At 46.2% G+C, this 27,629-nt stretch overlaps 1 protein-coding gene across 1 annotated transcript in view; it reads right to left on the reverse strand.

The window, feature by feature from the left end:
* The window catches only part of CCBE1 (collagen and calcium binding EGF domains 1), a 244,193-nt gene that overhangs the window by 25,756 nt on the left and 190,808 nt on the right, over positions 1-27,629 (reverse strand). Inside the window, exons 3-5 of the mRNA XM_055559581.1 lie at positions 22,065-22,117; positions 11,128-11,262; positions 8,691-8,843 (exon numbers count right to left, since the gene is read on the reverse strand). Of these exons, the coding sequence (XP_055415556.1) occupies positions 8,691-8,843; positions 11,128-11,262; positions 22,065-22,117 (341 nt within the window). The remainder of the gene's footprint in view (positions 1-8,690; positions 8,844-11,127; positions 11,263-22,064; positions 22,118-27,629) is intronic.

The following is a 27,629-nucleotide window of genomic DNA, read 5'->3' on the forward strand; positions in this document are numbered from 1 at the left end:
CGAACTGGGGTGATGCCTATTAAATCCTTGGCACAAGGCTGGGTTCCAGTAAACAGGAGAGGGTGTCTGGCAGAGGCCCACCAAGCTCTTTGAATTCCCTTTGCCTGATAAAACTGTCAAGGATTCTGGGATTAACACGAACAACAGAATGAGGGAAAACTAAGGTTTGGTGATGTCAGGAAAGTTATCCAGCAAGTCATTAACTGATTTGGGTTTAGAACTGAGATTTCCTGAATCTGAGCCCAATCAGGCAATTCCCTTTAGACTCTTTATTCCCTTTTACTGTACCATTTACGAGTCCACTTGCCTTTGGAGCTTGAACACACATAGCTTGAACGTGGAGGAGAACTAGTTTAGATCCATCTCCAGCATAATAAGGATGGGATGGAATTTTCATGCAAGAAGACGCTTGGTGGTAAAGGACTAAAGCCCTTACCCACCTTTGGTTGTGCGGACGGCAAAGGATGGTGGACTTCTGCACAGGAAGCCCAGGTTTGTTAGGTTTAAGGACAGCTGGAGGACATCCAGCTCTCCCAAGTTAGCATTCATCCCTTTCAACCCATCTACTGGTCAATATATGCTGTCCCATCCGATAACACATCTATCAGTCTCATCCATCCCATCTCCCCACTCACTTATCTCTCATCCATTTATCTGTGCATCCATCCCTCCATCCATCTCTCTCTCCCTCTTATCAGTTATGGAAAATCTGCTATTTACCAAGCCCCATATGAGGTGCCGACAATGTAAAATAAATGAGGATACCTGTTCAACAATTAGAGATCAACCTTCCTTTTAAGGAACCAGCCCTGCTGGCAGAACCGGTCCATCACAAACAAGGGTTAAAAGCCCATCTGTCCATTTCTGTTTTTATACACTCAGCTAAACTTATCGGGTATTGGTGTGATTAAGGCCACTTGATATTTTCTCAATAATAAACCTCTTTACCAGGCTCTGGATGCTATTTCATTCAGATCGTGGAATGTTAGAATCGATGCATCTTTAGTTCAACCTTCTTTACAGATGAGGAAAGTAAGATGTACCGAAGGGCTGCCATCTGGGTTAGGTTTCCCGGGAAGCCGTGTGCAGAGGGCGAGCACTTACAGGGTCTGTGGTGGGCGCTCCTGGGGGTTCTGCCCAGGACACCGAGGGCAGCCTGCCAGGTGGGCTCACGTGTGACCACTAGGCCAGAGACAGCAGCAGCATATGGGTTCCGAGAGAGCCCGGATCCTGGGAGTGTGGCCTGGTGCTGGAGACTTTCCATCCAAGTCTCCAAGTGACTCTGAAGCACCTTTGAGTTCAGCATCACTGCTACAGGGAAACAGCTCTGCCGAACAACGGCTCACCTGGAAATCCCTGGCCTGTTCCCTGTCCCTCTTTGGAGTTATCAAAACTCAGAGAACAAGGGCAACTTTGTCCCAAAGCCTCTGGAAGCTGCCACAGTCACAGAGGAGCAGAGTAAGGAGTGGAGGCTTTGGCAGAGTTGGATGATCAGGGCTCGAATCCTGCCGCTGACTCTAAGTCACAGCTTCTGCGACCATCCCTTCCTGGACCGGTAAAACAACCGTAACTGCCGTCACCTGTGGGTGCCACGAGGCACTGAGACAACTCCTGTAAGACACCAGAGCAGTGCCTGGTAAATGGCAAGCACCCGAGAAACGTTAGTATCCTTGTCATGGTTGGCTATCGTCGTTTATTAATCCTGCAAAATTATAGATCAAGGGAGGGCTCTTTGCATCATCCTTTGGAAAGAGCTTCCAGAGGGTCTGAAGATAATAATGGTGTGTGCAGACGCAGAACATGCAATCTATCCTGAATCAGAGCTCATGTATCCTATTCTAGTGCAGGATACAGTAAGATGTGGAGCTAAGAAAATCCCATGCAGGGTACATTAGTAATTCTTTTAGAAATGTGGGTAGACATCTCTGACTCTCCATTAATGATGGGGTCATGCGTCTGACCACGACCACGTTAAGAGAGCCATCCCTTACCCTGTTCCAACGCCTTCAGATTTCAAAGGTGCAGTATCATCGACAAGCCACAGCGGGGCATGTAGCTCTAATTTTTACTGAAGTTGAGGGAGCTGTACATCGCAAGCATTATAAACAGAATTCCTGAGATACCATATTAGTAATATTTAACAAATTTGGAAAAACTAAAGGATGGTCTCAACATGTTTCATACAGGCAGAGTCACCAAATACATATGGTTTTAAAAGTTGACTGCAGATTTGTGCCTGGTGGGTAGTATTCAATTCTGGTGGCACATTGCAACTATCTAGGGTGGTGGTGGGGAGCTGTTTAAAATTCCTGAAGACCATATTGCACCCCACCCATAAGGGGGTCACAGAAAGGGAATGGTATCAGCCTTTGAAAGCTCCTCAGGTTGAGAATGGCTGATCTATGGATTAGTGGAGCCTGAAAGTTATATGAAACACCTGGCTGTCCCTGTAATAAGTGATGTTGGGGGTCAAGGTCACTTTATCAGGAAAAAAACCAAAAACAAAACAGAAGTTGAAAAAGAGAGACCAGCAAGCTAATTACGATGGAGCCAGCACGTCCTTGTCTCTGCATCGGGACCACAGATGTCCTGGCGGTGACGTCACTGGCTCCAGACGCATATTTGAAGAGAGACAAAGATCAAAGTGGCGGAGTGTGCTCTTCCTGCCTACTGGCCAGATGCTGGCATCCTGATGCTCGTGGGCACACGACCACCCTGCCGTGAGCAGAAACCGTTCGAAGGCCAGCCCTTCTGCTGTCTACGCACTTCCTGAAGAATGACCTGAGGCTGTGGTCGATTTAAAACTCTTCTAACATTACAGATGGCAGACAACGCAAAGTTTAAAGAAAAAGAGGGGGAGAGGGGTGGATTTTGGAAGAGGGATTTAGATCACATGTGTTTACACTCCATCATTATCTCTTCTTCAAAAGAAAAATGACTGTGATGAAATATGGGCTTAAGAATTAGTCCAAAACGGATGAAACTGCGCAGCAGCCTCTGGCGTCCCAGATGCGGGGCTGGTCTGGTTCCTAACTTTCCTTACAGCTAAATATCTGGATGATAATTCTTCATCTTTAGATACTGTAGGACAAAGTTCTGGGTTTAGAAGGTGCTGAGGCCATGCATGCCTTTCAAACTCGCTTAGATAAAAGCACAAAGAAACAAAAGCCGCTCAGGGACTCATGGGGCTGGCAGGGCTTAAGTTACTTCCACTGACACTTTGTTGTTGTTCAGTCGCTCAGTTGTATCCAACTCTTTTCGTCCCCATGGACTGCAGCATGCCAGGCTTCCCTGTCCTTCACTAGCTCCCGGAGTTTGCTTGAACTCATGTCCATTGGGTCAGTGATGCCATCCAACCATCGCATCCTCTGTTGTCCCCTTTTCCTCTTGCCCTCAATCTTTCCCAGCATCAGGGTCTTTTCCAACAAGTCAGCTCTTCACATCAGGTGGCCAGGGTAGTGGAGCTTCAGCTTCAGCATCAGTCCTTCCAATGAATATTCAGGACTGATATCCTTTAGGATGGACTGGTTGGATCTCCTTGCAGTCCAAGGGACTCTCAAGGGTCTTGTCTAGCATCACAGTTTGAAAGCATCAATTCTGTGCTGCTCAGCCTTCTTTAAGTCCAACTCTCACATCGGTACATGACTATTGGAAAAACTATAGCTTTGAGTATATGGATCTTTGTCTAAATCACATCAAATTGTGAAAAAGATTTGTGATGGTAAAAGGGTCTTCAGCACTCACATAGCCCAACCCCCTTGTGTCTACAGAGGAGGAAACTGAGGTCGGGAGAGCTGCCTGTGCAGTGACATCCAGCTGGTAGACACTGGAGATGCTCTGACTACCAGCTCTCCTGACTCCCAAGCCAAGGAACTTGCCGCTGCATCACAGCCGCTGAAGAGGTGAATCCAGAACACTCACTTCTTGTTGCCTGAATCATCAAAGCTCCCCACCTCCTCAGGGGCCCAGTGTTTAAGTAATGATTCTAACGTTCAAGGCATAGAATGTGCCTGTCCTTTCCCATAATTTTAATTATGGGGACGAATTACTCCCCTCAGCTCCTACCCTTGATGTCCTTGGTTACCTGCATTAGAACGTTTTTCTCAGTAAAACATGAAAAACAACCATGAGTCCTCTGTGACTATGTGGTGAATTCAGTAGAGACGAGTCACTGAAAATGAAATATGGAGAGATTCTTCCAGAATGCGGCTGCTGGGGGCAGGCAGTGGGATACCACGGTAGTTTTAAAAACTGGAACGGTCCAGCTCTTTGTAGCTGTGATTCTTGGAGGAAGCGGAGGAGGGAGGACAGAGAGAATTCAAAGTCCAGGCTCAGCTGTGCAGGGAGCTGGGCTGTTCCACCACGAGCCCGCTCTTCCTGACGAAACGGACGGGCCCCATCCACTGAGCAGGAACGACTGCCTCTCTGCAGGGCAGGACGGACGAGCGTCAGCCTGCTCTCACCCAGGAGAGGCCCCACGATCTGCAGCCCACAGCTCCCCGCCGCCCACCCTCGGACTGTGGCTGCTTCACCCGGCGGTGACAGCATCCTTGCCTGAAAGTCGACCAGATGGCCTGTCAACTTTGGGTCCCAGGGCTCAGCTCTTTGATGCTAATACGTTAGAATTTTCCAAACTGTATCTTTCAGGACAATGCCATTTGTGAGATGCTTATGAGTGTGTCTTCAGAAAATAATTTCAGGGAGTACAGGTTTAATCAAAATTAACATTTTTTTAATGGCACGCGTGTGTGTGAGTCGCTCAGTCATGTCCGACTCTTTTCGACACTGTGGATATAGCCCACCAGGTTCCTCTGTCCATGGGATTCTCCAGGCAAGAATACTGGAGTGGGTTGCCATGCTCTCCTCCACGGGATTTTCCCAACACAGGGATTGAACCCGGGTCTCCTGCATTGCAGGCGGATTCTTTACTGTCTGAGCTACAGGGAACTCCTTTAATGGCGAGCTCCAGGCATTTAATACACTCATATCATGAATCCTGCAGAAGCAAGTACAGTAAATACATTCTCCTTGAACATCTGAACACAGAACCTTTCAAACAAAGTAAGGCTTATTGACATCTCCCAGGACCACAAAGCCCTATGGAAGACAATGTGGAAAAATGCTGCAATAAATGGTAGGTAAAATAGTCTTTAAATGAAAGTAACAGTAGAGAAGGTGCAAAATCAATCAATACTTAAGACCACTCCGATTTTTTTTAATTGAATTCTCAGCTTTAGAAGTCTGACTGGTCATCACTTAAATTCTTGATTTCTTGTACCGAAACTTCGTGTATGTTTGCATATTTTTTAAAAAGTGCAATTCATCTTTCAGGAAAGGAAACAGGAGTGTGGTCACAGGACCAACTCAGCACAAGAGACTTAATTTCAAAGCTGCAATGAGACCGTCCCATCCCTAGCCCTTGGGCTGAGCCCCTCTCAGAGTCCACCTTGCCCACAAGCAAGGCTGGAGGTGAGGGCCTCCCATCACAGTCCAGCCTGTCACCACCTCTGGCTCAGACCCATCCCTGGACAGGGTGGCTTTAGAGGGATGAGGACGAGGAAGCTAAGAATTAGTGCAAGAGGCGGAGGCCACCCGAGGCCAAAGAACAAGTCGATTCAGAGTCTAAAATCTTGCCCTAGGCTCCGGAAATTCCATCCGACTCCTCTGGTCTCTGCTAGGTAAGGTTGGGTCTCTGGTCGGACCATGCTACCCCAGCCCACCCCCCACCCCCAGCTGGGCAGTGCTCACGGATGGCTCAGGTCCTGCTGTTTGGAGATCCTTAGCCTCTAACCCCACTCAGCGGTTGTTGCTGCCCCCTCTGCTGGTTCTCTCTAGACTGGGTTGCTCAATGCTGCCCTTACACCCAGGTAAACAGGACTTCATTTGAATAGAAATGGGAGACAAAGACACAACAGGGTTACCCGGTTGAGGACCCCTCAACCCTGAATACTCACTGGAAGGACTGAAGCTCCAATACTTTGGCCACCGGATGCAAAGAGCCAACTCACTGGAAAAGACCCTGATGCTGGCAAAGATTGAAGGCGGGAGGAGAAGGGGTGACAGAGGATGAGATGGTTGGATGGCATCACCGACTCAATGGACATAAGTTTGAGCAGGCTCCGGGAGTTGATGATGGACATGGAGGCCTGGCGTGCTGCAGTCCATGGGGTCGCAAAGAGTAGGACATGACTTAGCGACTGAACAACACAGCCCAAGCCCATGGGCTCCCTGGCTCGGAGCACAGCTATAAATCCAATTCCAAGACGAAAATTTAGAAAGCTGCCTTCTTCTTGCTGACTCTCAAGTCAGCCTACACACAACACCAGTGGCAAAGTGTACCTCGTGTTTCAATTTTTCTTTTTCCAGTGAGATCCTTCCTTTCAGTGAAGAACATAACCTAAGAGGTAAGTGGACGATTCTCCTCCCCCAAACCTTCTCCACCATGGGACAAAAAGGATTTTAATTCCAAATGCTAATTTTAAAAAAGTAAGTAAGTATGTAAAGTTGCTCAGTCGTGTTCGACTCTTTGTGACCCCATGGACGGTAGCCTACCAGGCTCCTCTGTCCATGGGATTCTCCAGGCAAGAATACTAGAGTGGGTTGCCATTTCCTTCTCAAGGGGATCCTCCCGACTTAGGGATCGAACCTGGGTCTCCAGCATTGCAGGCAGACGCTTTACCATCTGAGCCACCAGGGAAGTCCCAAAGGAAATCAACCCTGAGTATTCACTGGAAGTGAAGTAAGGTGAAAGTCGCTCAGTTGTGTCCGACTCTTTGCGACACCATGGACTATAGAGTCCATGGGATTCTCCAGGCCAGAATACTGGAGTGGGTAGCCTTTCCCTTCTCCAGGGGATCTTCCAAACCCAGGGATTGAACCCAGGTCTCCCTCATTGCAGGCAGATTCTTTGTGGGGGCAAAACTCTTTTCTCAACCCTGATGCTCAAAAGAGTGTGAGCCCCTGCTTTTCCGCACCTCTGGGCAGCCTGGCCCCCCGAGCTTCAGGCTTTAGAAAGCGTCGCACTGAGCCCTCTGATCGAGTCCAACCATCCCCATTGCCCACCCCTGCGCTGACTCCATGCAGACATTTCACATTATTCCTGATAGACGGTGGCTTGCTCATGACTCACCCCGGCTGCTCTCAGGGTTGGCTTTGTAGTTTTTCTGCGCCCGGCAGCTGCTCCCCAGCTGTTGGCTGTCCCTGGCTGATGGCCACAGTGTCCACCCTTTTTAGAATATCAGGTTACATGGGAGAAGCACTACCTGCTGAGCTCCCAGCAGCCCCGGTCCCTTCCTCTCCCTGCAGTTCTCGGATCAGATGATTTGCCCTGGGAGCCCCCTCCCCGTCCGGAGACTGCCCAGGTCCAGCTGATCTCTCCGAAGAGAGGAGTGTTCCTGCCTCTTTCCCCTCCTGAGGGGGCAAAGCTGGGCCCTGAGCTCAGGGAGATGCCAGCAGCTTCGGGGCCTACCGGGGTTGGATATGGGCCTCAAAGGCCTCTCCCACCACTTACAGAAGGCAGTGACCGACGCTCAGGTGGATCACATCCCTAAGCCATCAGACGTCTCAGCTGAATCCAGTCAAAAGAATACAAATGAGTTGCTCAAATTCTCTGAAGAAAGGTCAGCGCCTAAAAGGCCTCCACTGGGCATACTAAAGGCAATAAAAATGAACGACTAGAAAAAGGTTCTCCATGCTCTCCATTTCCGTTTTTCACCTGATCGTGAACCGAGTAACGGCTCATGCACAGGCACAGGGCCCCAGGCTCTGCTTTCGGCAGCACCGAGGTGGACTGCTGCCTTACCCAGAAGCATTTCGTGTTTTTATTCAGCCCGTTCATTTTCCTTGGGGGAACCCGGTGCATCTGGCCTCATCGCTGTCCCTCCTGGTTTGGTCTCAGCTGGTCCCTGAGTCCTGCCCATCGGTCCACGAGCACGCCCCCTCTGTGCTGGGTGCTCAGCTTCTCCCAGTACATGAGCAGCTCGTGAGCCTTGCGGCCAACAGGCACCTCGGTTCACTGGGTCCCCAGGGGTGTGACCTTCTGTCCTTTCTCTCACCCAGATCCCACCTGCCATTCACACACATGCCACCTCCTGTCTGTAGCTTCCGGAGGAAACCTATGGGTTCCCAAGTGCCTGCCTGCCCATCCACCCACCCATCCATCCATCCCTCCATCCATCCATCCGTCCGTCATCTATCCATCCGTCCATCCATCCATCCATCCACCCACCCACCCACCCACCCATCCGTCTGTCCATCCGTCCATCCACCCATCCGTCCGTCCATCCATCCATCCATTCATCTATCCATCTATCCACCCATCCATACATCCTCCATCCATCTACCCACCCACCCATCCATCCATCTGTCCGTTCGTCCATCCATCCATCCATCCATCCACCCGTCCGTCCATCCATCCATCCGTCCGTCCGTCCATCCGTCCATTCGTCCATCCATCCATCCACCCGTCCGTCCATCTGTCCATTCGTCTATCCACCCATCCATCCCTCCGTCCATCGCTCCAACCCTCCATCCGTCCATCCATCCATCTACCCACCCACCCATCCACCCGTCCATCTGTCCATCTATCCACCCACCCGTCTGTCCATCTGTCCGTCAGTCCATCCATCCATCCTTCCGTCCATCCGTCCACCCGTCCGTCATTAGCGGGATGCTCCTCTTGCCCTACTCACCAGTGTCGTTGGGGTACTTGTCTTCCTTGGTGCACGTCCTGCCGTCTTCTTCCTGGACATAGCCCTCCCGGCACTCACAGCGGTAGCTCCCCAGGGTGTTTACGCAGATGTGCGCGCACAGCGTCTCATTGCTCGTGGCGCACTCATCGATATCTGGGTTTGAACCAAATGCAGAGAACGCTCAGTCTCAAAGAGACCACTTCTGACACAAGAGGCCTGGCTCCTCTGCTAATGTCAGCAAAGGACACTCTGCCAGACCTCTGTCGCCAGAGCCTGGGAGAATGCGGGAAGCTAGAGACGCGGGCCGACCAGACAAGGGCACTTCCAGCAAGGTCACCATGGTAACCAAAGGACGGTTGATGGGCTTCCTGGGTGGGGCTATGCCGCCACCAGGTCACGTGGCTCGGGGCAGGCACCGCTAGACCCTGAAGGTCTCACTGGAGCACTCGGCATTGAAGTTCGCCCTAAACACTCTGCAGGGCTCTTTGGAAGAGGAAATGAGATAACGGATGGCAACATGTTTTGTAAAACCACTTTCATAGAAATCACTTCCTACCAAGACCGTAGTGTGCAGAGGGTTTTTACGATCCGTTTCTGACCACAGGCTCCTAACAGCGTGGTGGTGACCTAAGGCCGCTGGCTCCTTCCCAGTTAGAGCCGCTTCTGATAAAGGAAAATAGTCACAGTGGGACTAATGGACAGAGTTTTCCCAGAAAAGTTCGGCCCCATCGATGACCCAAACAGACCCCTCCTGTGAGGCGGAAATGAGCCACGACACCATCAAACAAGGAGCTGGCGAGAGTCCACATGAACCGTGTAGGTCTCAGACCTGCTCCCCTACTGAACCGGTGGAACCACACCGTCTCCCCGCAGGAGGAGAGAGGGAGGCCCAGACCCCATCTCCTGCTCATTGGCTGTGGACACCAGGCCGGAGCCAGGACACAGAGCCCCAGACTGTGCACACGCGTCCCGAGGAGAGGGCCCCGCCCCATGCTCCAGAATGCCGGCAGCGACCCAGCCACTCCATGGACCAGCTGCCCAGGACCCACCTCTAGCAGACCCTGTGTGCCCACGAGGGGCACGTGGTCGCCTGGGTGCTCCCCACATGGCAGTTTATGCTGTGTCACCTGAGGACTGAGATGTCACAGCCGACGCCTCCTCTGCAGTTCCTAGGGCTGACTGCCTCTGTCCACGTGCCCTGAGCCCAAGGACGAGGCTGCTTCTACTGTCCGCAGCAGGGAGGACAAGGTTGCCAGGGGAGAGAAAGAGGTGGAACTCGTAGCCGCAGGCCAGTGCTGCTGGCCCCAGGTGAAAAGAACCGGGTACCGCGGCCACCGCAACTGGACTCAGACACGACACCTGGGACCTCAGATGCTGACTGATGGGGGTACCTCGCCCTCCAGAGGAGAGCCCATGGGTCCCCCTTTCTTCGCTGGGTGGTTTCCACTCCATTCCTGGTCAGTGGGAGGTGCCATCCCAGGTGCTGCAGGGGAGAGGCCAGGAGACCTACCATCTGGAACGTTTCTTAAAATGAGGCTCTCCAGAGCCCCCCTCCCCCACTGGGGCAGAGAAGGGGGCTGCTTTATTTTCTACTCCCATCTCCCTTCTGTGTCCCCAGTCCATCTTCGAGCTGAAACTCAAACTTCACTGTGCATTTGTAGATTTCTGCATCTACTCTCAGGACCTGAGGGGAGACTAGGAAACTTTTTTTTTTTTTTTTTTTAAAGCAATAAGCCTGGGTGTTTCTGAGACAGTTTAGCCATGGAAGGACCACACTAAGATACAAGCAGCTCCAGGGACGAAGGACCATGAACCTGCCTCAGACACCCAAGGAGAACAGGGCTGGGAAGGCCAGTGAGAGAGGGTGGCAGGAGCGAGCCGGTGGGGACGGATGTGCTGGCTTTGTCCAGTGGGCCTGGGCAGGCTTCAGTTCCCCCTGACCCACCTCCAGCCTGCCTGCCATACGGACCCCTCCTCTTCCCCAATCTCTCTTACCAGTTGTCTTCTGAGAGAGGCTGCTTCTCGTTTCACTCGTTCTGCATTTTCCCATTTCTGCTCACTAATATTCTTTTTGTTAACCTTATTCTAGTTTTCATTTGATAATATTCTCCTTCTCATGTTCTTACATCTCACTGCCAGTGAGGATCTGAGTGGTACCCCGTCCCTCAAGGATCCCTCAGTTTTCATAATCATGGTAGAGGCAGTGACCCATAGAACAGTACCACCCCAACTCCATCCAACAAGCACCAGGATGTAAGTACCACCCCAACTCCATCCAACAAGCACCAGGATGTAAGTACCACCCCAACTCCATCCATACAAGTATCAAGATGTAACAGGAGGGATCAAAGTGGCCCCTGGCGTCCCCACTGACGAAGAATGTCCAGTAGGGTCGCCAGAAAAAGGCACGCCCTCGGAGCTGGGGAGTAACACGCACCCAGGCAGTACGGCCTCTCCCGCCTCCGGTGCCTCTCCCGGTCGTAGCGGTATCCTGGGTAGCACGTGCACAGCACTCGGCCGAAGTTATCTGTGCACTGCTGCTCGCAGGGAGCCTCGGCACACACGTCGTAATCTGAAAGAGAGGAGTGTGAGCTCACACCAACACAGTCACTCGCTAGGCGGAGGCGGGGGCACCCCGCCATGGCCGGGAACAGACTTTGCAGCAAACTCTCAGCTCAGGGTGAACAGTGACGTGGCCTGCTATGTGCTGAGGCAATGAATTCTTCAGGTTACAAGGAACCTTCTGAGAGAGTCATTTCCTAGGCAGGTTGATAGGAAATCTAGGGGTCCCCAAGGAGAGAGGGGTCTCCAAATGGACGAAATAGCCTGCAAGTGTCAGACATTTTTATCTCTCTTAAGCGGCAGGAGGAAACAAACTAGCAATATTTTTTTCCTTCTCTATACAAATTTAAAGAGAGGTTTCTCTTAAAATACTGTGTTGCCATAATGACACCTGGTTTCCCCTGAAGTTAGCTATTCTTGAGCCTAGAGATAACCAATGCCTTTTTCTTATGGAAATGTTTGTCTTAAGCCATGCTAATGTACTATGCCTTTACCCCAAACTCGGTCTCCAAGTCGGTTCCGCCTCTTGGCCCAGAACCTACTTGACAAACCTGTATGTTATACTCAGATATTGTTTCCCTAATCTATGTAAATGAAACTATTTGTATGGTGCTCTGCCCTTCTTTAAGATTCAAGTTAATCATTTTATGGCCCAGGATAAACCTTTTGGTGCCATTCTGAATTTTAAGACATTCCTTTCTTTCATTAACAGACTGCTAGTGACTATGTAACATCCAGTTGAAGACTAGCAGGGGGGTACTCTTTCTGCCCCCTTCTGATGCCTATGTCAGAAGCTTTCTCTATCTCCTTTATACTTTAATAAAACTTGATTACACAAAAGCTCTGAGCGATCAAGCCTCGTCTCTGGCCCCGGATTGAATTCTTCTCCTCCGGGGGCCAAGAATCCCGGTGTGTTCGCGTGATTCAACAACAGCCTTTCACTTCCAGCAGTGCTGCAACGGGTAACCAAGTGTTCAGCATCTCAAAGCTTCAAGGAAAATATCACTCGCGATTTCCCCCTGCATCACCTCACCATTATTATTTTTTTCTGTAAGAGCATCATTACAAACTGTAATAGCTTATTGATTGGCACAAACAATCTATGTAGTATGTGCTTACTACGTAAAAGTAACCTCACATTCATCTAGCTCAAAGATCTTCAAATCTAAATACACAGGTCCTGGGGTAAAAGGAGATTTTCCTTTGGGTACCTGGACACATATAACTTTAAAAAGGTCAATATATAGATATTAAAGTTTCATTTTATTTAAAATTTTTTTTCATGTTTATTCTTGCTAAAAATTGATCTGAGAATTTCCACTACAGTCAAGAGTTGTTTTATTTCTCTTTTGTTGCCTTCCCCTTTTCCTTTTCTAATAGAACAGCTTTCTTAAAATATAATTCATGTAGCACAAAATTCATCCTCTGAATTGCACACATCCTCTGAGTGTGCAATTCAGTAGCTGACCATTTTTTTTTTTTTCAATTGGCGAACAGTTCTCTACCACATTGTGTTCCTTTCTCCTGCAGAAGTTGGTCTCTGTCACTCATCCAGAGAACAAAGATGCCTTAGATGGCCAGGTTCTGCTGAATTACCTGGGGCCTGTTTCCTCTTTTCCACCAGCTGCTGCAGAGAGGGGGATTCCTTCCAGCTGAACACTGAAGAACAGCCAGCCCTGATGATGGGCGTCGGCATCACCATGTGAGGGGTGGAGGTGCTGAAAGTCAGGCAGGCTCCCAGGAGGAGTGTGAAGAGGCTGACGTCTGGGTGGCCTGGAGGCGGCAGCGGGCCGGGGAGTGGCGCCTCTGCATGCTGGGAGGCGGCTGGGTAAGGTCGAATGGCTGGGGATGTCCTTCCAGCCCTAACACCATGCAAACTGGGGCGGATGCTCTATTTCATCAAGAATCAAGGCGTCTCCACCTTTCTCAGTCCTTACAAACAAAGTGACGTTTAATGAGCCTCTGAAGGGACTTGGCTCTAAGTCCGGAGCTCAGACTGCATTTATTTCAGACTAGACCCAGCATCTCATTACTCACTGCACTATCTTCCCCAGGTGCTGACAGACACACCAGCCCGGACGTGGAGGGAGCCTGGCTGTGCTCGGCCACATGGGAGCTGGAGTCGGGGGGCTGTCAGGCCCCGATGCAGGCGGGGTCAGTGAGACCAGAATCACGGCAAGCTCCTGACGGCGTGGAAGGCGGCCCTTGCTCATTGCTCCTCTCCACGGACATGCTTCCAGGGTTGCTTTGCCTGTGTGTGTCCCTGATCAAACGCGTTTTCTTCAACAAAGCATCACCTCGAGGTGGCCCATGTTCTGTGCTCTTTTTGCTTAAGAACAATGGCTCAGCCAGGATTGGCGGTGGGCTGCCCAGCTGTAGCCAGTCAAGCAGCCGGTGGAGCAGACGGAAGTCAGGGATCCCGCATTGACTCTTACGCTCAAATAAAACCGATTTTGAAAAACAGCAGCCCTGATCTCTTCCCGCATTCCAGCTCCGCTGAGGCGCCACTTCCGCCTCGCCTGGCTGATTCTTTCACGATTTCCCTCTGTGTCTCTGAGTGCCTCCTCCTCCTCTGTGTGCTAAGTACTCTCTGTGCATTTCTAGCCTTGGATGAGATGCGTTCAGCTTTATCACTGGTTCCCCAACCACCTCCACACTTCCTACCACCTCCATCCTGCCCTTGTCCACTCCATGACATTTTTGTTTGATAAGTCTTCAGTGCTGGCAACATAATAACAATATAAAACTATTTTTGACTGAGTTTGGAAGAATACTCTAATTCCCTATCTTTTCTGGAAGGCCCTTTTGTTTTTCCTGATATTAAAATAGTTATGTAGTACTACATGTGTATTCAAAAGCAGAGACATTACTTTGCTAACAAAGGTCCGTCTAGTCAAGGCTATGGTTTTTCCAGTGGTCATGTATGCATGTGAGAGTTGGACTAAAAAGAAAGCTGAGCACTGAAGAATTGATGCTTTTGAACTGTGGTGTTGGAGAAGACTCTTGAGAATCCCTTGGACTTCAAGGAGATCCAACCAGTCCATCCTTAAGGAAATCAGCTCTGAATATTCATTGGAAGGACTGATGCCAAAGCTGAAACTCCAATACCCTGGCCACCAGATGCAAAGAGCTGACTCACTGAAAAGACCCTGATGCTGGGAAAGACTGAAGGCAGGAGGAGAAGGGGACGACAGAGGATGGGATGGTTGGATGGCATCACTGACTCAGTGGACATGAGTTTGAGCTAACTCTTGGAGATGGTGCAGGACAGGGAAGCCTGCAGTCCATGGGGTCACAGTCGGACACGCGACTGAACAACAATGTGCACCTCAATGCTCACAGCACTATTTACAACAGCCAGGACACGGAAGCACCCTAAACGTCCATCAACAGAGGGATGGGGAAAGAAGATGTGGTACGTACATGCAATGGAATATTAGCCACAAAAGTGAACGGAATAATTCCATTTGCAGGAACATGGATGGACCCAGAGAACATCATACTAAGTGAAGTCAGACAGAAAAAGACATATCACTTATGTGTGGAATCTAAAAATTAAGACAAATTTACAAAATGGAAACAGACTTCCAGGCATAGAAAACAAACTTGTGGTTATCAAAGGGGAAAGAGGAGGAGGGGTAAATCAGGAGTGTGGGGTTAACAGCACCCACGACCACATACAAAGTAAACACGCAGGAGGCACTGTGTAGCAAAGGGAGCTATATGCAGAATCTTGTAATAATCTATAATGGAAAAGAATCTAAAATATGTGTATACATTATTAAGTATTGAGAACAGGGCTGGGGAGTGAGCTGGGTGCGAGGGAGACAGACTGAGGAGGGTCTTAAGTTTTGAAATCAGTTCAGTTCAGTTCAGTTCACTCAGTCATGTCCGACTCTTTGCGACCCCATGAACCACAGCACGCCAGGCCTCCCTGTCCATCACCAACTCCCGGAGTCCACCCAAACCCATGTCTATCGAGTCGGTGATGCCATCCAGCCATCTCACCCTCTGTCGTCCCCTTCTCCTGCCCCCAATCCCTCCCAGCATCAGGGTCTTTTCAGTGAGTCAGCTCTTCCCAACAGGTGGCTAAAGGAGCTTCCACTTCAGCATCAGTCCTTCCAATGAATATTCAGGACTGATTTCTTTTACGATGGACTGGTTGGATCTCCTTGCAGTCCAAGGGACTCTCAAGAGTCTTCTCCAACACCACAGTTCAAAAGCATCAATTCTTCGGCGCTCAGCTTTCTTTATAGTCCAACTCTCACATGCATACATGACCACTGGAAAAACCATAGCCTTGACTAGATGGACCTTTGTTGGCAAAGTAATGTCTCTGCTTTTGAATATGCTGTCTAGGTTGGTCATAACTTTCCTTCCAAGGAGTAAGCGTCTTTTAATTTCATGGCTGCAGTCACCATCTGCAGTGATTTTGGAGCCCACAAAAATAAAGTCTGACACTGTTTCCCCATCTATTTGCCATGAAGTGATGGGACCGGATGCCATGATCTTTGTTTTCTGAATGTTGACCTTTAAGCCAACTTTTTCACTCTCCTCTTTCATTTTCATCAAGAGGCTCTTTAGTTCTTCTTCCCTTTCTGCCATAAGGGTGGTGTCATCTGCATATCTGAGATTATTGAGATTTCTCCTGGCAATCTTGATTCCAGCTTATGCTTCCTCCAGCCCAGTGTTTTTCATGATGTTTTGAAATCATGTGTGCCTAAAAATGCCTTTTTTCAACCCTTATAGCTAGTCTGTATACAATTCTAGGCTTGGAAAACTACCTCAGAATTTTGAAGGAAATGCTCCCTTGTCATCTAGCTTTCAGACAGGCTGTTATATCCTGTGAGATTCTAATTCTTGATCTTTTGAATGAATCTCATTTTTTTCTTCTTTAGTTAGTATTTTCTTTTTGCTCCGGGGTGCTCATATCTCACAATGATGTCTTTATGTGGGACGGCTTCAATTTTTGGCAGGTGTTTTTAAATCTAGAAATTCCTGTCCTTCAGTTCTAGAGAATTTTCTTGATTTACTCTCTAATGATTTCTCCCTTCTTCCTCTATTCTATGTGGAATTCAATCATTTGGATGTTGGATGCCCTGAACTGGTCCTCTAATATTCTTACAGTTTTTCTTTTACTATTTTGTATTCCCTCGATCTGTTTTTTCTTCAGGCTCTATCTCATCTCCCAACCCCTCACCCATTCTCGTTTTATCAGGTTTTTAATCTCTGAGAATTCTCTATTTCTTCTTTCAATGTTCCTTTTTAATAACACCATGTTCTAGTCCCACGGATGCTATACCATTTTTGTATCTCAATGACATATAAACTGTAGTTACTTTGAAGTTTTCTTCTTTCTGCGTGGTGTTTTCTCTAAGACTCCCCTCAACCCCCGCCACTGTATGTTTCTTATTGTAGATTTTCCTCTAATGAGTGGTGATCCTGTTTGGACATCTGATGTAACTGATTCATGGTTAAATAGAATAACTGAAAAAAAAAGTTATAGCTAAATGGAAGTGAAGCTACAAAACTAGCTAAATAGAAGACTACAAAATTGGCTAAGCAGAAGCTTTGTGCATGCAGCAGACTTTATAAACATTGGGCTTCATTTAAATGATTTGGCTGGTACATTTCAATGTTAGTTTCTTTAGGACTTTCCCCTGCGTTTTTCAGAATGTCCAGAGAGACATTTCCAAGTCCTTACCTGATAAGTAAATCCTGATCTTGGAACTCATGGGGAGAAGAAGGCTGAGGGTTTCAACATTTAACGTGTAAGCAATCCTTTACTAAATAAACCCTTCCATTTTCAGCATCAGAGCCCTGCCTCCATCTCTAACTGGCACCCCGCAGTCCCAGGACCTTCTGGGTACCCTCTCAAAATTATCAGCATCTCTGGTCTTTTGCTGGTCTTGGAAGGGGCAATATTTCGTCTCAGTGGAATGGAAGACAAGTTCTGGGAGTCTGAGTTCTTCTTAAACAGATTTTCAGTCAATTCTCCTGCTCTGACATCACTTTCCACTTTCTGGGACCTCTGTTTCAGGAAACTTTTAGCTTCTCTGACTGCTATTTGTTTCGGTGTCAGTTGGGTTGTTCCTTGGTTTGCCTGGATGCTGGTTAAGGATTCAGCTTGGCCTGCGCTACAGCCTCTCTGCTCTCCAGGTTCCAAAACTGTGTTGCTGTTCTCTCCTCTTCCTTTGTATTTCTGGGTTTATGTGTCTTTTGTGAACCCCCTGGTCTCCACAATACACCTTTCCCCTGACCTATTTTGCAGGATTTCTGGAGGTGGCAAGATTAGTGAATTTATTCAACTTTCCCTTTTAATGCTGGTTTTCCAGCGACTACCAGCTTTCTGCCATGTAGCTTTATTGCTACAATTTCTCTATTTTCACTGGTTCTGTTTCTCTTGTTACCCTTTTCCAATCTTCAGAACCTCCCTTGTAAATCCTCAAGACTCTTCCCCCTTAAATCCATTCTATGTAACAGCACCAGGCCTGTGCTATTCTGAAAGCATAGCTCTGTGTGTGTCAGCACCTTGCTCAAAAGCCTGTATACTGTGCTCACTAACATGACATATAAATGGCTCACTCTTGCATTTGAAGTCTCGTATTCTATCCCCAAGACCAACACTTTCAACCTTAAGACTCATTTATGAATTCCTTATGCTTCAATAAGGAATATATTCTCTTCCTCATCGTCCCTTATCACACCCATGGCTTCTTCAGTTCAGTCGCTCAGTTGTGTCCAACTCTTCGTGACCCCATGGACTGCAGCATGCCCAGCTTCCCTGTCCATCACCAAGTCCCAGAGTTTGCTCAAACTCATGTCCATTGAGTCAGTGATGCCATCCAACCATCTCATCCTCTGTTGTCCCCTTCTTCTCCTGCCCTCAATCTTTCCCAGCATCAGGGTCTTTTCCAGTGAGTCAGTTCTTCCCATCAGGTGGCCAAAGTACTGGAGCTTTGGCTTTGGCATCAGTCCTTCCAATGAATATTTAGGACTGATTTCCTTTAGGATTGACTAGTTGGATCTCCTTGCAGTCCATGGGACTCTCAAGAGTCTTCTCCAACACCACAGTTCAAAACATCAATTCTTTGGTGCTCAGCTTTCTTTATAGTCCAACTCTCACATCTGTACATGACCACTGGAAAAACCATGGCCTTGACTAGATGGACCTTTGTTGGCAAAGTAATGTCTCTGCTTTTTAATATGATATCTAGGTTGGTCATAACTTTCCTCTCAAGGAGTAAGCATCTTTTAATTCCATGGCTGCAGTCACCATCTGCAGTGATTTTGGAGCCCCCCAAAATAAAGCCTGTCACTGTTTCCATTGTTTCCCCATCTATTTGCCATGAACTGATGGGACCGGATGCCATGATCTTAGTTTTCTGAATGTTGAGTTATCACACCACTTTTTCACTCTCCTCTTTCACTTTCATCTTCTTACCCTGACACTTTTGTGTGTTGTTTTCAGCCTCTATAATGTCCAATCAACCCTCTGCTCTTACTCTCAGCATTTCATTACTGTGCCTACCCTTTCGAGTTCAAATGTCACTTCTTTAAGAAGACTTCTTGAAGTCCTCCACAGAGTCTAGTGTCTGTATAACCAATCACACAAGACTGGATCTGCTCTGCCATATCTGCTGGGGGCCCGCTGTGTGCCAAGCTCTATTTTAGGAGGCACGCTGCAGGGTGAGGAGAAGCACAAGGTCTGGAGCCAACCCTCCCCACCTGCCACCCTCTCTGTGATCCTGAGGTCTTTAAGCCTCAACTTCCTTACCTGCAAAACAGGGATAACGGTAAGACCAGCTTCATGCTGCTTTAAGGAAGATTAAATTGGGCGATGCAATAAGTAAAAGCTTTACCTGTTCTTTAGCTTCTTTTACTACTATTATGATTGACTGTCTGGATATCTGACAGGGACTGTTTTCCCTGGAGTAACCAGCACTATTTTCTTCCTACAGTTTGTGCTCAATTAGTAATTGTTGAACCAGAACAAGTTTGATTAGCCTATCATCTGGCCGATGTAGAAAACACTTACAGCAGGGGTTGGCAAACTTTTTCTGTAAAGGGGCCAGATAATACTTTTGGTTTTGCAGGCAGGCCTTTGTTGCAACTACTCAACTCTGCTGTTGTAGGGCAAAGGTAGCCATAGACAATATTTAAGTACATGGGTATGTCTGTGTTTCAATAAAGCTTTATTTACAAACACAAGTGGTGGGCCACATTTAGCCCACAGACCCAAGCTGCTGAAACTTAAACAAATATGAGGCAATGACACTTTTAAAGTTGCAGCTTCTCCTCCCTAGAATATTTGTTTAGAAATTCTAGTCTGCTTTTACTATCTGTGATGCCTAATTTTAAGTGTTAATTTGGCTAGGCAACTGTGCCCAAATATCTGGTCATTTTTCTATAAGTTTCTGTGGAGTTTTTTTTTTTTTTTTTAATGAGATTAACATTTAAATTAGTAGATGTTGAGTAAAGCAGATTGCCCCTACTGTGGGTGGGTCTCATCCAATCAATTGAAGGCCTAAATTAAAAAAAAAGATGGCCCTCCATTGATAGAAAGGGACTTCTGCCAGCAGATGGCCTTCAGACTCAAACTGTAACTCTTCCCTAGACCTCCAGCCTGCTGGTCTAGTCTGCAGATTTTGGACTTGCATGCGTCTATAATCTCATAAGCCAATTCCTTAAAATAAATCTGTTTCTTTGGAGAATCGTGACTAATACACCATCTCTTCTGAAATCCTACACTTCGCATTCTTTGGAAACAGAAACCTTTATGATTAAAGATTTCTTTAGTGATAAACACAAACAAACACACACTGACTTATTCCCACAGAGGAAAACAAATCAACTTTAAAAAATGTTCCAGTGAAAAGCGATGGAACAGAGAGCTACTTGTGGCAAAGCAACTTTCAGCACTTGGACCACTTTTCCTGGAAATACTCAGTTCTAAATTAAATTAATCCTGGGTGCTGATAATGTCTTACTGTAGAGTGAGGGAGACTGGCTTTAGGCTTAGATGTTAGAAACCAGGACACCTATTCTTTAAAGAAACTCGAAGCGTGTGGTATCCATGTAATGTATTTTTCATCAGGTTGGGCAAGGTCTCCAACTGAGATCTCAAACTGATAGGCCAAGACTTAATTTTCTTTCCATATCTACCAAATTGAAATATAAAGGACTCAGCTGGTGACAGAGAGAAGCTGCTTATAAAAGAACCCAATTATTTTGACTTTTGTGGTTTTTTCCCCCCACCAAGCTCTGACAAAATTAGCTGGCAGTGAGAATTTCTGTCTTGGAGAGACCTACATAAACCAAAATACATGAGGAAATTTCCTAACAAACCTTTCCAAAGCAGCTTTCTCAGAGTCAGCAGCTATGGTTTAATGAACTCGTCTGCAAAACAGGGCAATAAACAAGAAGGATTCATTTAACTCTAACTGATAAAGAAATTGCTCCCTATGAGATAATGCAATGTAACTAGCTTGGCTGGGCTCCAAGTCCTCTAAAGCGACCTGGATTCTTGGCCAACAATGAAGCAAACCATTTCACATCACCCAGTCACCTGTCCCCAGCCCAGCCCAGTGCTGGCAAACTAATCACAGGCTCTCCCCACAGTTCTTAGTGTTTTCCATGTCAGCGTTCTGCCTGGAATCCTTTGCAATTCTTTCTCCTACTTGTCCAAGTCCTGCCTTCCTCATGACCTAACTCCAATCTCCTCTCCTTCTTGAGACCACCTGTGACCGTCCTGGTCTTTGGGGCTATGTGCCACCGCCCCCCCCCCCACAATATATATGTCTCTATTATGCATATTGCAGTTATCAGTGATAGCAGCAACCACAATTTATCAAGCACTGAGTCAGCCTCTGTTCCAAATAGTTTACATGTGGTAATACTCTTAAAACCACCACAAGTCAAGAATTAGCATTTTCTGCAAAAACTTAAGTTTTAGAAAGTCATATGCCCAAGGTCATGGCTAGCAGGATGTGTATTATGGACTGAATGTTTGTGTCCTCTTGAAATTCATGTTGAAATCCTAATTCCATGATGTCAAGGTATATTAAGAGGTACAGGCCTTTGGGAGATTATTATATCAGAAGGGTGATGCCCTCATAAGTGGGATTAGTGCCCTTAGAAGAAAGACTCGAGAGCATTCCCTTGGCCCTTCCACCATGTGAAGACACACCAAGAAGATGGCTGTGTATGAACTAGGGGGTTCACCAGACACTGGGCTTTTGCAGTGCCTTGTCTTGGACTTCCCAGTCTCTGCACAGTCTGAGGTATTTTTGTTACAGCTGCCCAGATGGGTATGGCAATGTGGAAGCATGACTAAACTCCAGGCATCTCTGTTTCCATGCCATCCACAACCCAGCATGAGGGTGTGCATCTTAAGGGCTTGGGGCCCACCTGACATCACTGTGTCTCTTCAGTGCTGGGCTGAGCAGGGTTTGCTGATGATTATGTGAAGGGGCTTCAAGTTTAGCTGATGGAAAGCAGGTAGAGAGGTTGGGAAGAATGGGTGTGTTCTAACTGTGCATAAAATGCCCTGTAGGGAATTAGTCTCTACAACACAAAACCTGAAATATAAGGATTACTCAGTATGTGTGTATATTCTGGGTAATGCTTTAGCTAGAGCCTGCCATGTACAATCAAATTGGCATTAGAAGAATTTAAAGCCAAAAAACAGAGAGAAATTACACATGCATGCACAGATAACACATACATCATGTGTAGTACATTTGAATTTTATAGACCTCTGGTGATTAGTCATAAACCAGGTGAGAAGATGTAATGACTTTTATCACATACCTTCTGGGATGCATTGTCCAAGGACAAACTTATACCCCTTGCAGCACTTCTTCCTAAGAGAGAAACAAAAACACATTTTAAATGTGATCTGTTAGATTAAAAACATTCTTTTCAGTTAGTGGTTTTGAATGAAATAACTTGTGCCTAAGATGAACTGAGGCATAAAGGAAAATCAGAGTAGACGGAATCTGAGATAAAAGGAAAAAATTTTATCAGTACCATATGACCACACCTCTTCCCTACCTAATATATGGCATTAATCTTTTGCATCCTATGAAGTGAATTAACTCTGAGACTTCAAGAAATGTATATTAGATGATTAGTGTGTTATAGGACATCATCCTACAGGACAGGGATTCACATGACTTGCTAATAATTAGCTGGTTATAATAGTAGAATAATCATAACACAATGATTGGTAATTATTATAGTTAGGCAGCTAGTTACTATCAAGCCTGGGACTGCAGCCCAAGCATTCTGTAATTTGAGTGCCACCCTCCCTTTTTTAAAGACCTGGACCACATAAGGTATCCAAAGAATCCCCAATTATCTGAATTTTAAGAACAGCTAACAGGCATTTACTGATATAAACATCGGAGACGTACATCTCTGCCCTAGAAGTGGCGCTGTCAGTTCAAAATGCAATCTCCAGTGGTGAGATCACATCTCCAGTATGGAACTGTGAGCTCCTAACAGACCAACCTCCTCTGCAGATAACAACTGAAAACGATGGAGCAATCAGAAGCCAACAACTACCTGATGATTCTGGAAAGTAAATAAAAGCAGACAGATTTAGGAGGTGAGTTGAAATTTCCAACAAGGAACTGACAGAGGGTAATTTTCCTGCTTTTCAGGGCTTTATCCTGTATGAAGATCACAGATGCCATGTGGAAGCTAAAAGTCTGAGAAAAAACCCACAAAACTTGCAGTATTTTTTTGGCCTGATCAAACAGAGGACAAAGACTTGGCATCCAGAGTCATGAGAATTTGAGAAGGGATCCTGGAAAGGAGAGCCCTGAATTTTGTGTATGAACTCTATCCAAGTCTCTGGTAACTCCTCTGTCCATGTGCGTGAGAAACAGACCCAGAACATCTCAGCTGAAGACAGAAGGGGCTGAAGGAATATTTGAGCTGCTGCTTCTACAGGCCAAATAGTGTTCACTTTTTCTAGTTAACTGTCTGCTAAAAGAAAAATATCAATACTCTTTGGATTAGCATATCAGGATGCAGGGTCTCAATAACATAACATGTATAAATGTGACCCATTCTCAAGGAAAAAGACAATCAATGGTGCCAGTTTTAAGACAACCCAGAGGGTGGAATTATTAGACACAAACATGCAACTATGATCAATGACATAAAGGAAAATATACTTGCAATGATTGAAAAAGTAGGAAATGTCAGCTCTCCATGTCTCCAGCCTCCATCTTTTCCCTTCCCTTCTCTCCCAGCTGCTTTCTAAGTATGCTCCCCTTTACCACTTCCAACTCAACGTATGTTAATTCAGAGTCCAAGAATCATTGAGAGTCCTATGAGTCCGCCAATCTCAAGAATGCACCAAGATATTTTGAGTTGACTATAATGGTTAAACTACCATGAAAAAACTCTTTGTAGCCATAAATCAGATTCAAGGTTATTCTTATCGCAATGTCATTCTCCCTCATTTGCATCTGGATATGCCTTCCAGTGGAGAAGGCAATGGCACCCCACTCCAGTACTCTTGCCTGGAAAATCCCATGGAAGGAGGAGCCTGGTGGGCTGCAGTCTGTGGGGTCGCTAAGAATTGGACACGACTGAGCAACTTCACTTTCACTTTTCACTTTCATGCATTGGAGAAGGAAATGGCAACCCACTCCAGTGTTCTTGCCTGGAGAATCCCAGGGACGGGGGAGCCTGGTGGGCTGCCGTCTATGGGGTCACACAGAGTCGGACACGACTGAAGTGACTTAGCATAGCATAGCATGCCTTCCAGGTGGAACAGAAAGGGAAAACATTACAGACACTTCACCAGCGAGGAGCTGGATATCACCTGCAACTTATCATGGCACCTGGGCTGACATATCATCTGTAATGTATGAACCAGGGGCGCCAACCACTGATTTGGAAAATTAGGCATTACCTAGATTCCAAAGCAAGTTCTCATTTTCATCAAATGGTCACAACCTTCAACCAGGTTAGACAAGGCCCTGCGTCTCTTTAGAAGAATGTGACAGACTCAAATGTATTTTTTCCATCCCATCTTAGTAAAAAATAACCGCAGTATTTCCCACTTTTACTAGTCAGTATAATCTTACTGGTAAGGTCCATTTTTGTGAACTGGTCTGCTAGGGGAATGACCATCCATAGGAGAAGCTTAGGCAGTCTCTTCTCCAAGCTTTAAAAGTTTATAAGATTTTTATTAACTATTTCATACAATTTATAAACATCACACCTACTAAGAGAACATTCTGATGCCTAACTGGGTCACAATATCACCTCATTCCTCCTTGCAACATCTCACGTGCAGCCCAGATTCCGCAGATAATCCTATTTCAAAAGCAAAATAAGTGGGCTTCCATTATAAAAGCAGTGACATCTGGGATACGCCCAAAGCAGACTTGAGTGAAACAGCTAAGCCCAACCCCATCTCCCAACAAATGGTACATCTGCCTGCCTGTACTGGTCCACTCAATAAAGATTATTTTGAATCTCTCATCAACATATTTTATGTTAAAAAGAAATACATATGTGTATGTCATTTACTGATACAGATGATCTGTGGCAATGTCTAGAGTCTTCTCATTAGACATAATTTCCTAATATCTCCAATGGAATTATAACTTTACTTGACAAGAGAAGTCCATGGGATATCAATTCATGATTATTTTATTTGTAACAGAGGTATTAAGACCTATCTTTACAATCTATGAAATAGACTACCTAGTTTTCCATGGTTTAAAAAGTCCAAGATCCTAACAACCAAAAAGAACACTGGTTTAACAGAAAATCTCACGGTTATTACTGACTGTACTCCTTGAGGCTGCCCTATAGAAAACCATCGGAGGAAGAGCAGTGTACTAGATGATTTGAAACTTGAGTGATTCATGAGAAAGTCAGATGCAGGGGCAAAGCATGTGTTTTTGATACGTCAAGTATAACACCACATTTAAACATACGGTTCTGTCTGTCTGTTTCTACTTAAATGGCACATCTAAGGTATTGCCTCTGAGATGTTCTATAGAGTTTTAAACTTGATACAAATGAATGAAATCCTTATAATCTCTTCTTCTACATCCAAGACATTAAACTGGGGCCCTCTAACCTTTCTGAGCACTTCAAGGGCTTGGGACCATCCACACAGTGGAGCCCAAGGTCACTTTGCTTTTTTGTGAAATTAAATAACATAGAGATTTGATATGCTTTCCAAAGGCTACGGAGCTCTGTCAGAAAATCTGAGCTTCAGGATGGACTGCTTCATTTAAATACCTGCTCAATGAAGAGCTAAGTTCCCCTTGGCTGCTTTTTCTTAACTGCCTAACTAACACACTCTTCCTGCTGGAGGGAAAGCGCTCTGAGACTCCACTGAACCCGCCTGTTTTCCCAGAGCTCCTGGGAATACAGCATTATTTTGCATGTTAAACAGCCATAAATCATGAATCACCACTTAAACAATGAAAGAGTCCAAAGCATAACAAAATAAACACTGGCCACACATGTTATACCATTTCAGAGATTACTTACAACACAAGTCAGGTAATGATGAAGTTGTGCTGGCCAAACTGAAATCTCCTTGTTGTGCAAGCCCGGACCCTTCTTAGATCTAACTCTACTGCATACATGGCTGTGTGGTTTTTATCTTTTAGAAAAACAAACCCAGACAGGAAAAGTGCATGTGGAGTCAGGGGAAACAGTCCTTCTTAATACGCTTCACGTGTCCTAGTGTGGTTTTCCAAATGCAAAAATGCTTTGCTCATTTCTTGGCAAGAGGAAGTGGTGATTAGATGGTTGTTACATAGAAAGGGCGACATGTGGTAATCAGGAAAGTCTGTGGAGGCTTCCCCTGGGTACCCCTGAGTATTAACACACATAAAAAATTCATAAATAAAAATAGTGCAGTCAGAAATATATTCCACCAACCAAGTGTGTGTGAAAGCTTTTGGAAGGAAAAACTAAATCAGGAAAATGAAGATAACAGAGATCTCATCATCCAGCTGTCTGCTGTGTGTTACCAGAGTCTAGAAAAGAAATTTTTTAAAAGCCACTGCCTGCAGAATTACAGGGCTAGTAGGCAAGATGTATTTCAATACTTGCTCCAGTGAAACAGTAAATCTTTCCAAGATTTACTAGGGGTTTTCTTTGCAAAAGGGCTTAGACCAGATATATCAGGATTTTAAAAACGTAAAACAACTGTACTTTTTAGAGTATTTGGAGTCTGTGGTGCTGAGCCGGATGGAGACATAGCTTTGGAGTCAAGCAAGCCTGGTTTACAATTCTGGTTCCGACCTTGAAAGAGCAAGGGGTGTGACCTTAGGGCTCATTTCTTAAACTCGCTGAGCTTCAGATTCTTCACAGATAAAACAAGAACAATAAAATCTGCTTTATGGGATTAATGCAAGGATTACAGATAAAAAAAGGTGCCTACAACAGGGCCTGGTTTGGGGTCAGAAAGGTGTTTTTAGTCAGAGCTTTATGAACACAGCAGGAAAACAGCAAAGGCAGCTCTTCCCAGATGCCTTCCTCTTTTAACTCATCACTTTCTTCCACTTCTTAATCAACGGCAGATGCTATTGCTTCCAAAACCAAGAGAGAAGGGGAAGGGAAGGGAGGGAGAGAAACTTCTGATTTCAAGATGATAGAAAAGTAACATTTTGGTCATCTTCTTTTACAAGTTAGCCCCAAATAACCCTGAGAACAAGAAATAAAATGCAAACACATGTCCCATGGATTTAGGAGAACTGTCTAACTTCAGAACAGAATCTAGTCGTCGCTTGGTAACTGCAGGGGATTGGTTCCAGGAGCCTTCACATACCAATGTCCCCAGAGGCTCTAGTCCCTTACATAAAACAGCAGAGTACAATGAATACAGCTGGCACTCCATATCCACCCATAGATATAGAGTGTCGACTATATACTTACTGAAAAAAAAATCTGTGTATTGAGTGGATCTGTATAGCTCAGACTCATGTTGTTCAAGGGTCAACTGAACATAAACATGGCCTTTGGATGGAAGGATGGGAAGTAATTTTGCAGAGTGAAGTAACATGAAACCTAAGTGTCTCCAGAGGAGGTGATCATGGAGAGGCAGCCAACCCAGGCTGCAGAACCTCAAAACCTTTGATGGCTGCAGTAAGCCATCAAAACTGGAGATCCCAGTTACTGGGGAAAGCAGAGGCCAGAAGAGAGCAAGATGACCTGAAAGTCTGGTGAGAAGTTAGACTTCCTGTTCCTACCCCAAACACAAGAAGTTAGCCTGATACCCTTGCCTACTGGGCAAGAGGGAGAAGGTATATTCTTTTGGAAAACTATATCCAAGAAGTTCAAGACTAGGACACAAAACCAGAGAACCAAGCAGCATCTAATCCACTC

The sequence above is a fragment of the Bubalus kerabau genome, chromosome 21 (assembly GCF_029407905.1).
Source record: "Bubalus kerabau isolate K-KA32 ecotype Philippines breed swamp buffalo chromosome 21, PCC_UOA_SB_1v2, whole genome shotgun sequence".
NCBI lineage: Eukaryota > Metazoa > Chordata > Mammalia > Artiodactyla > Bovidae > Bubalus > Bubalus kerabau.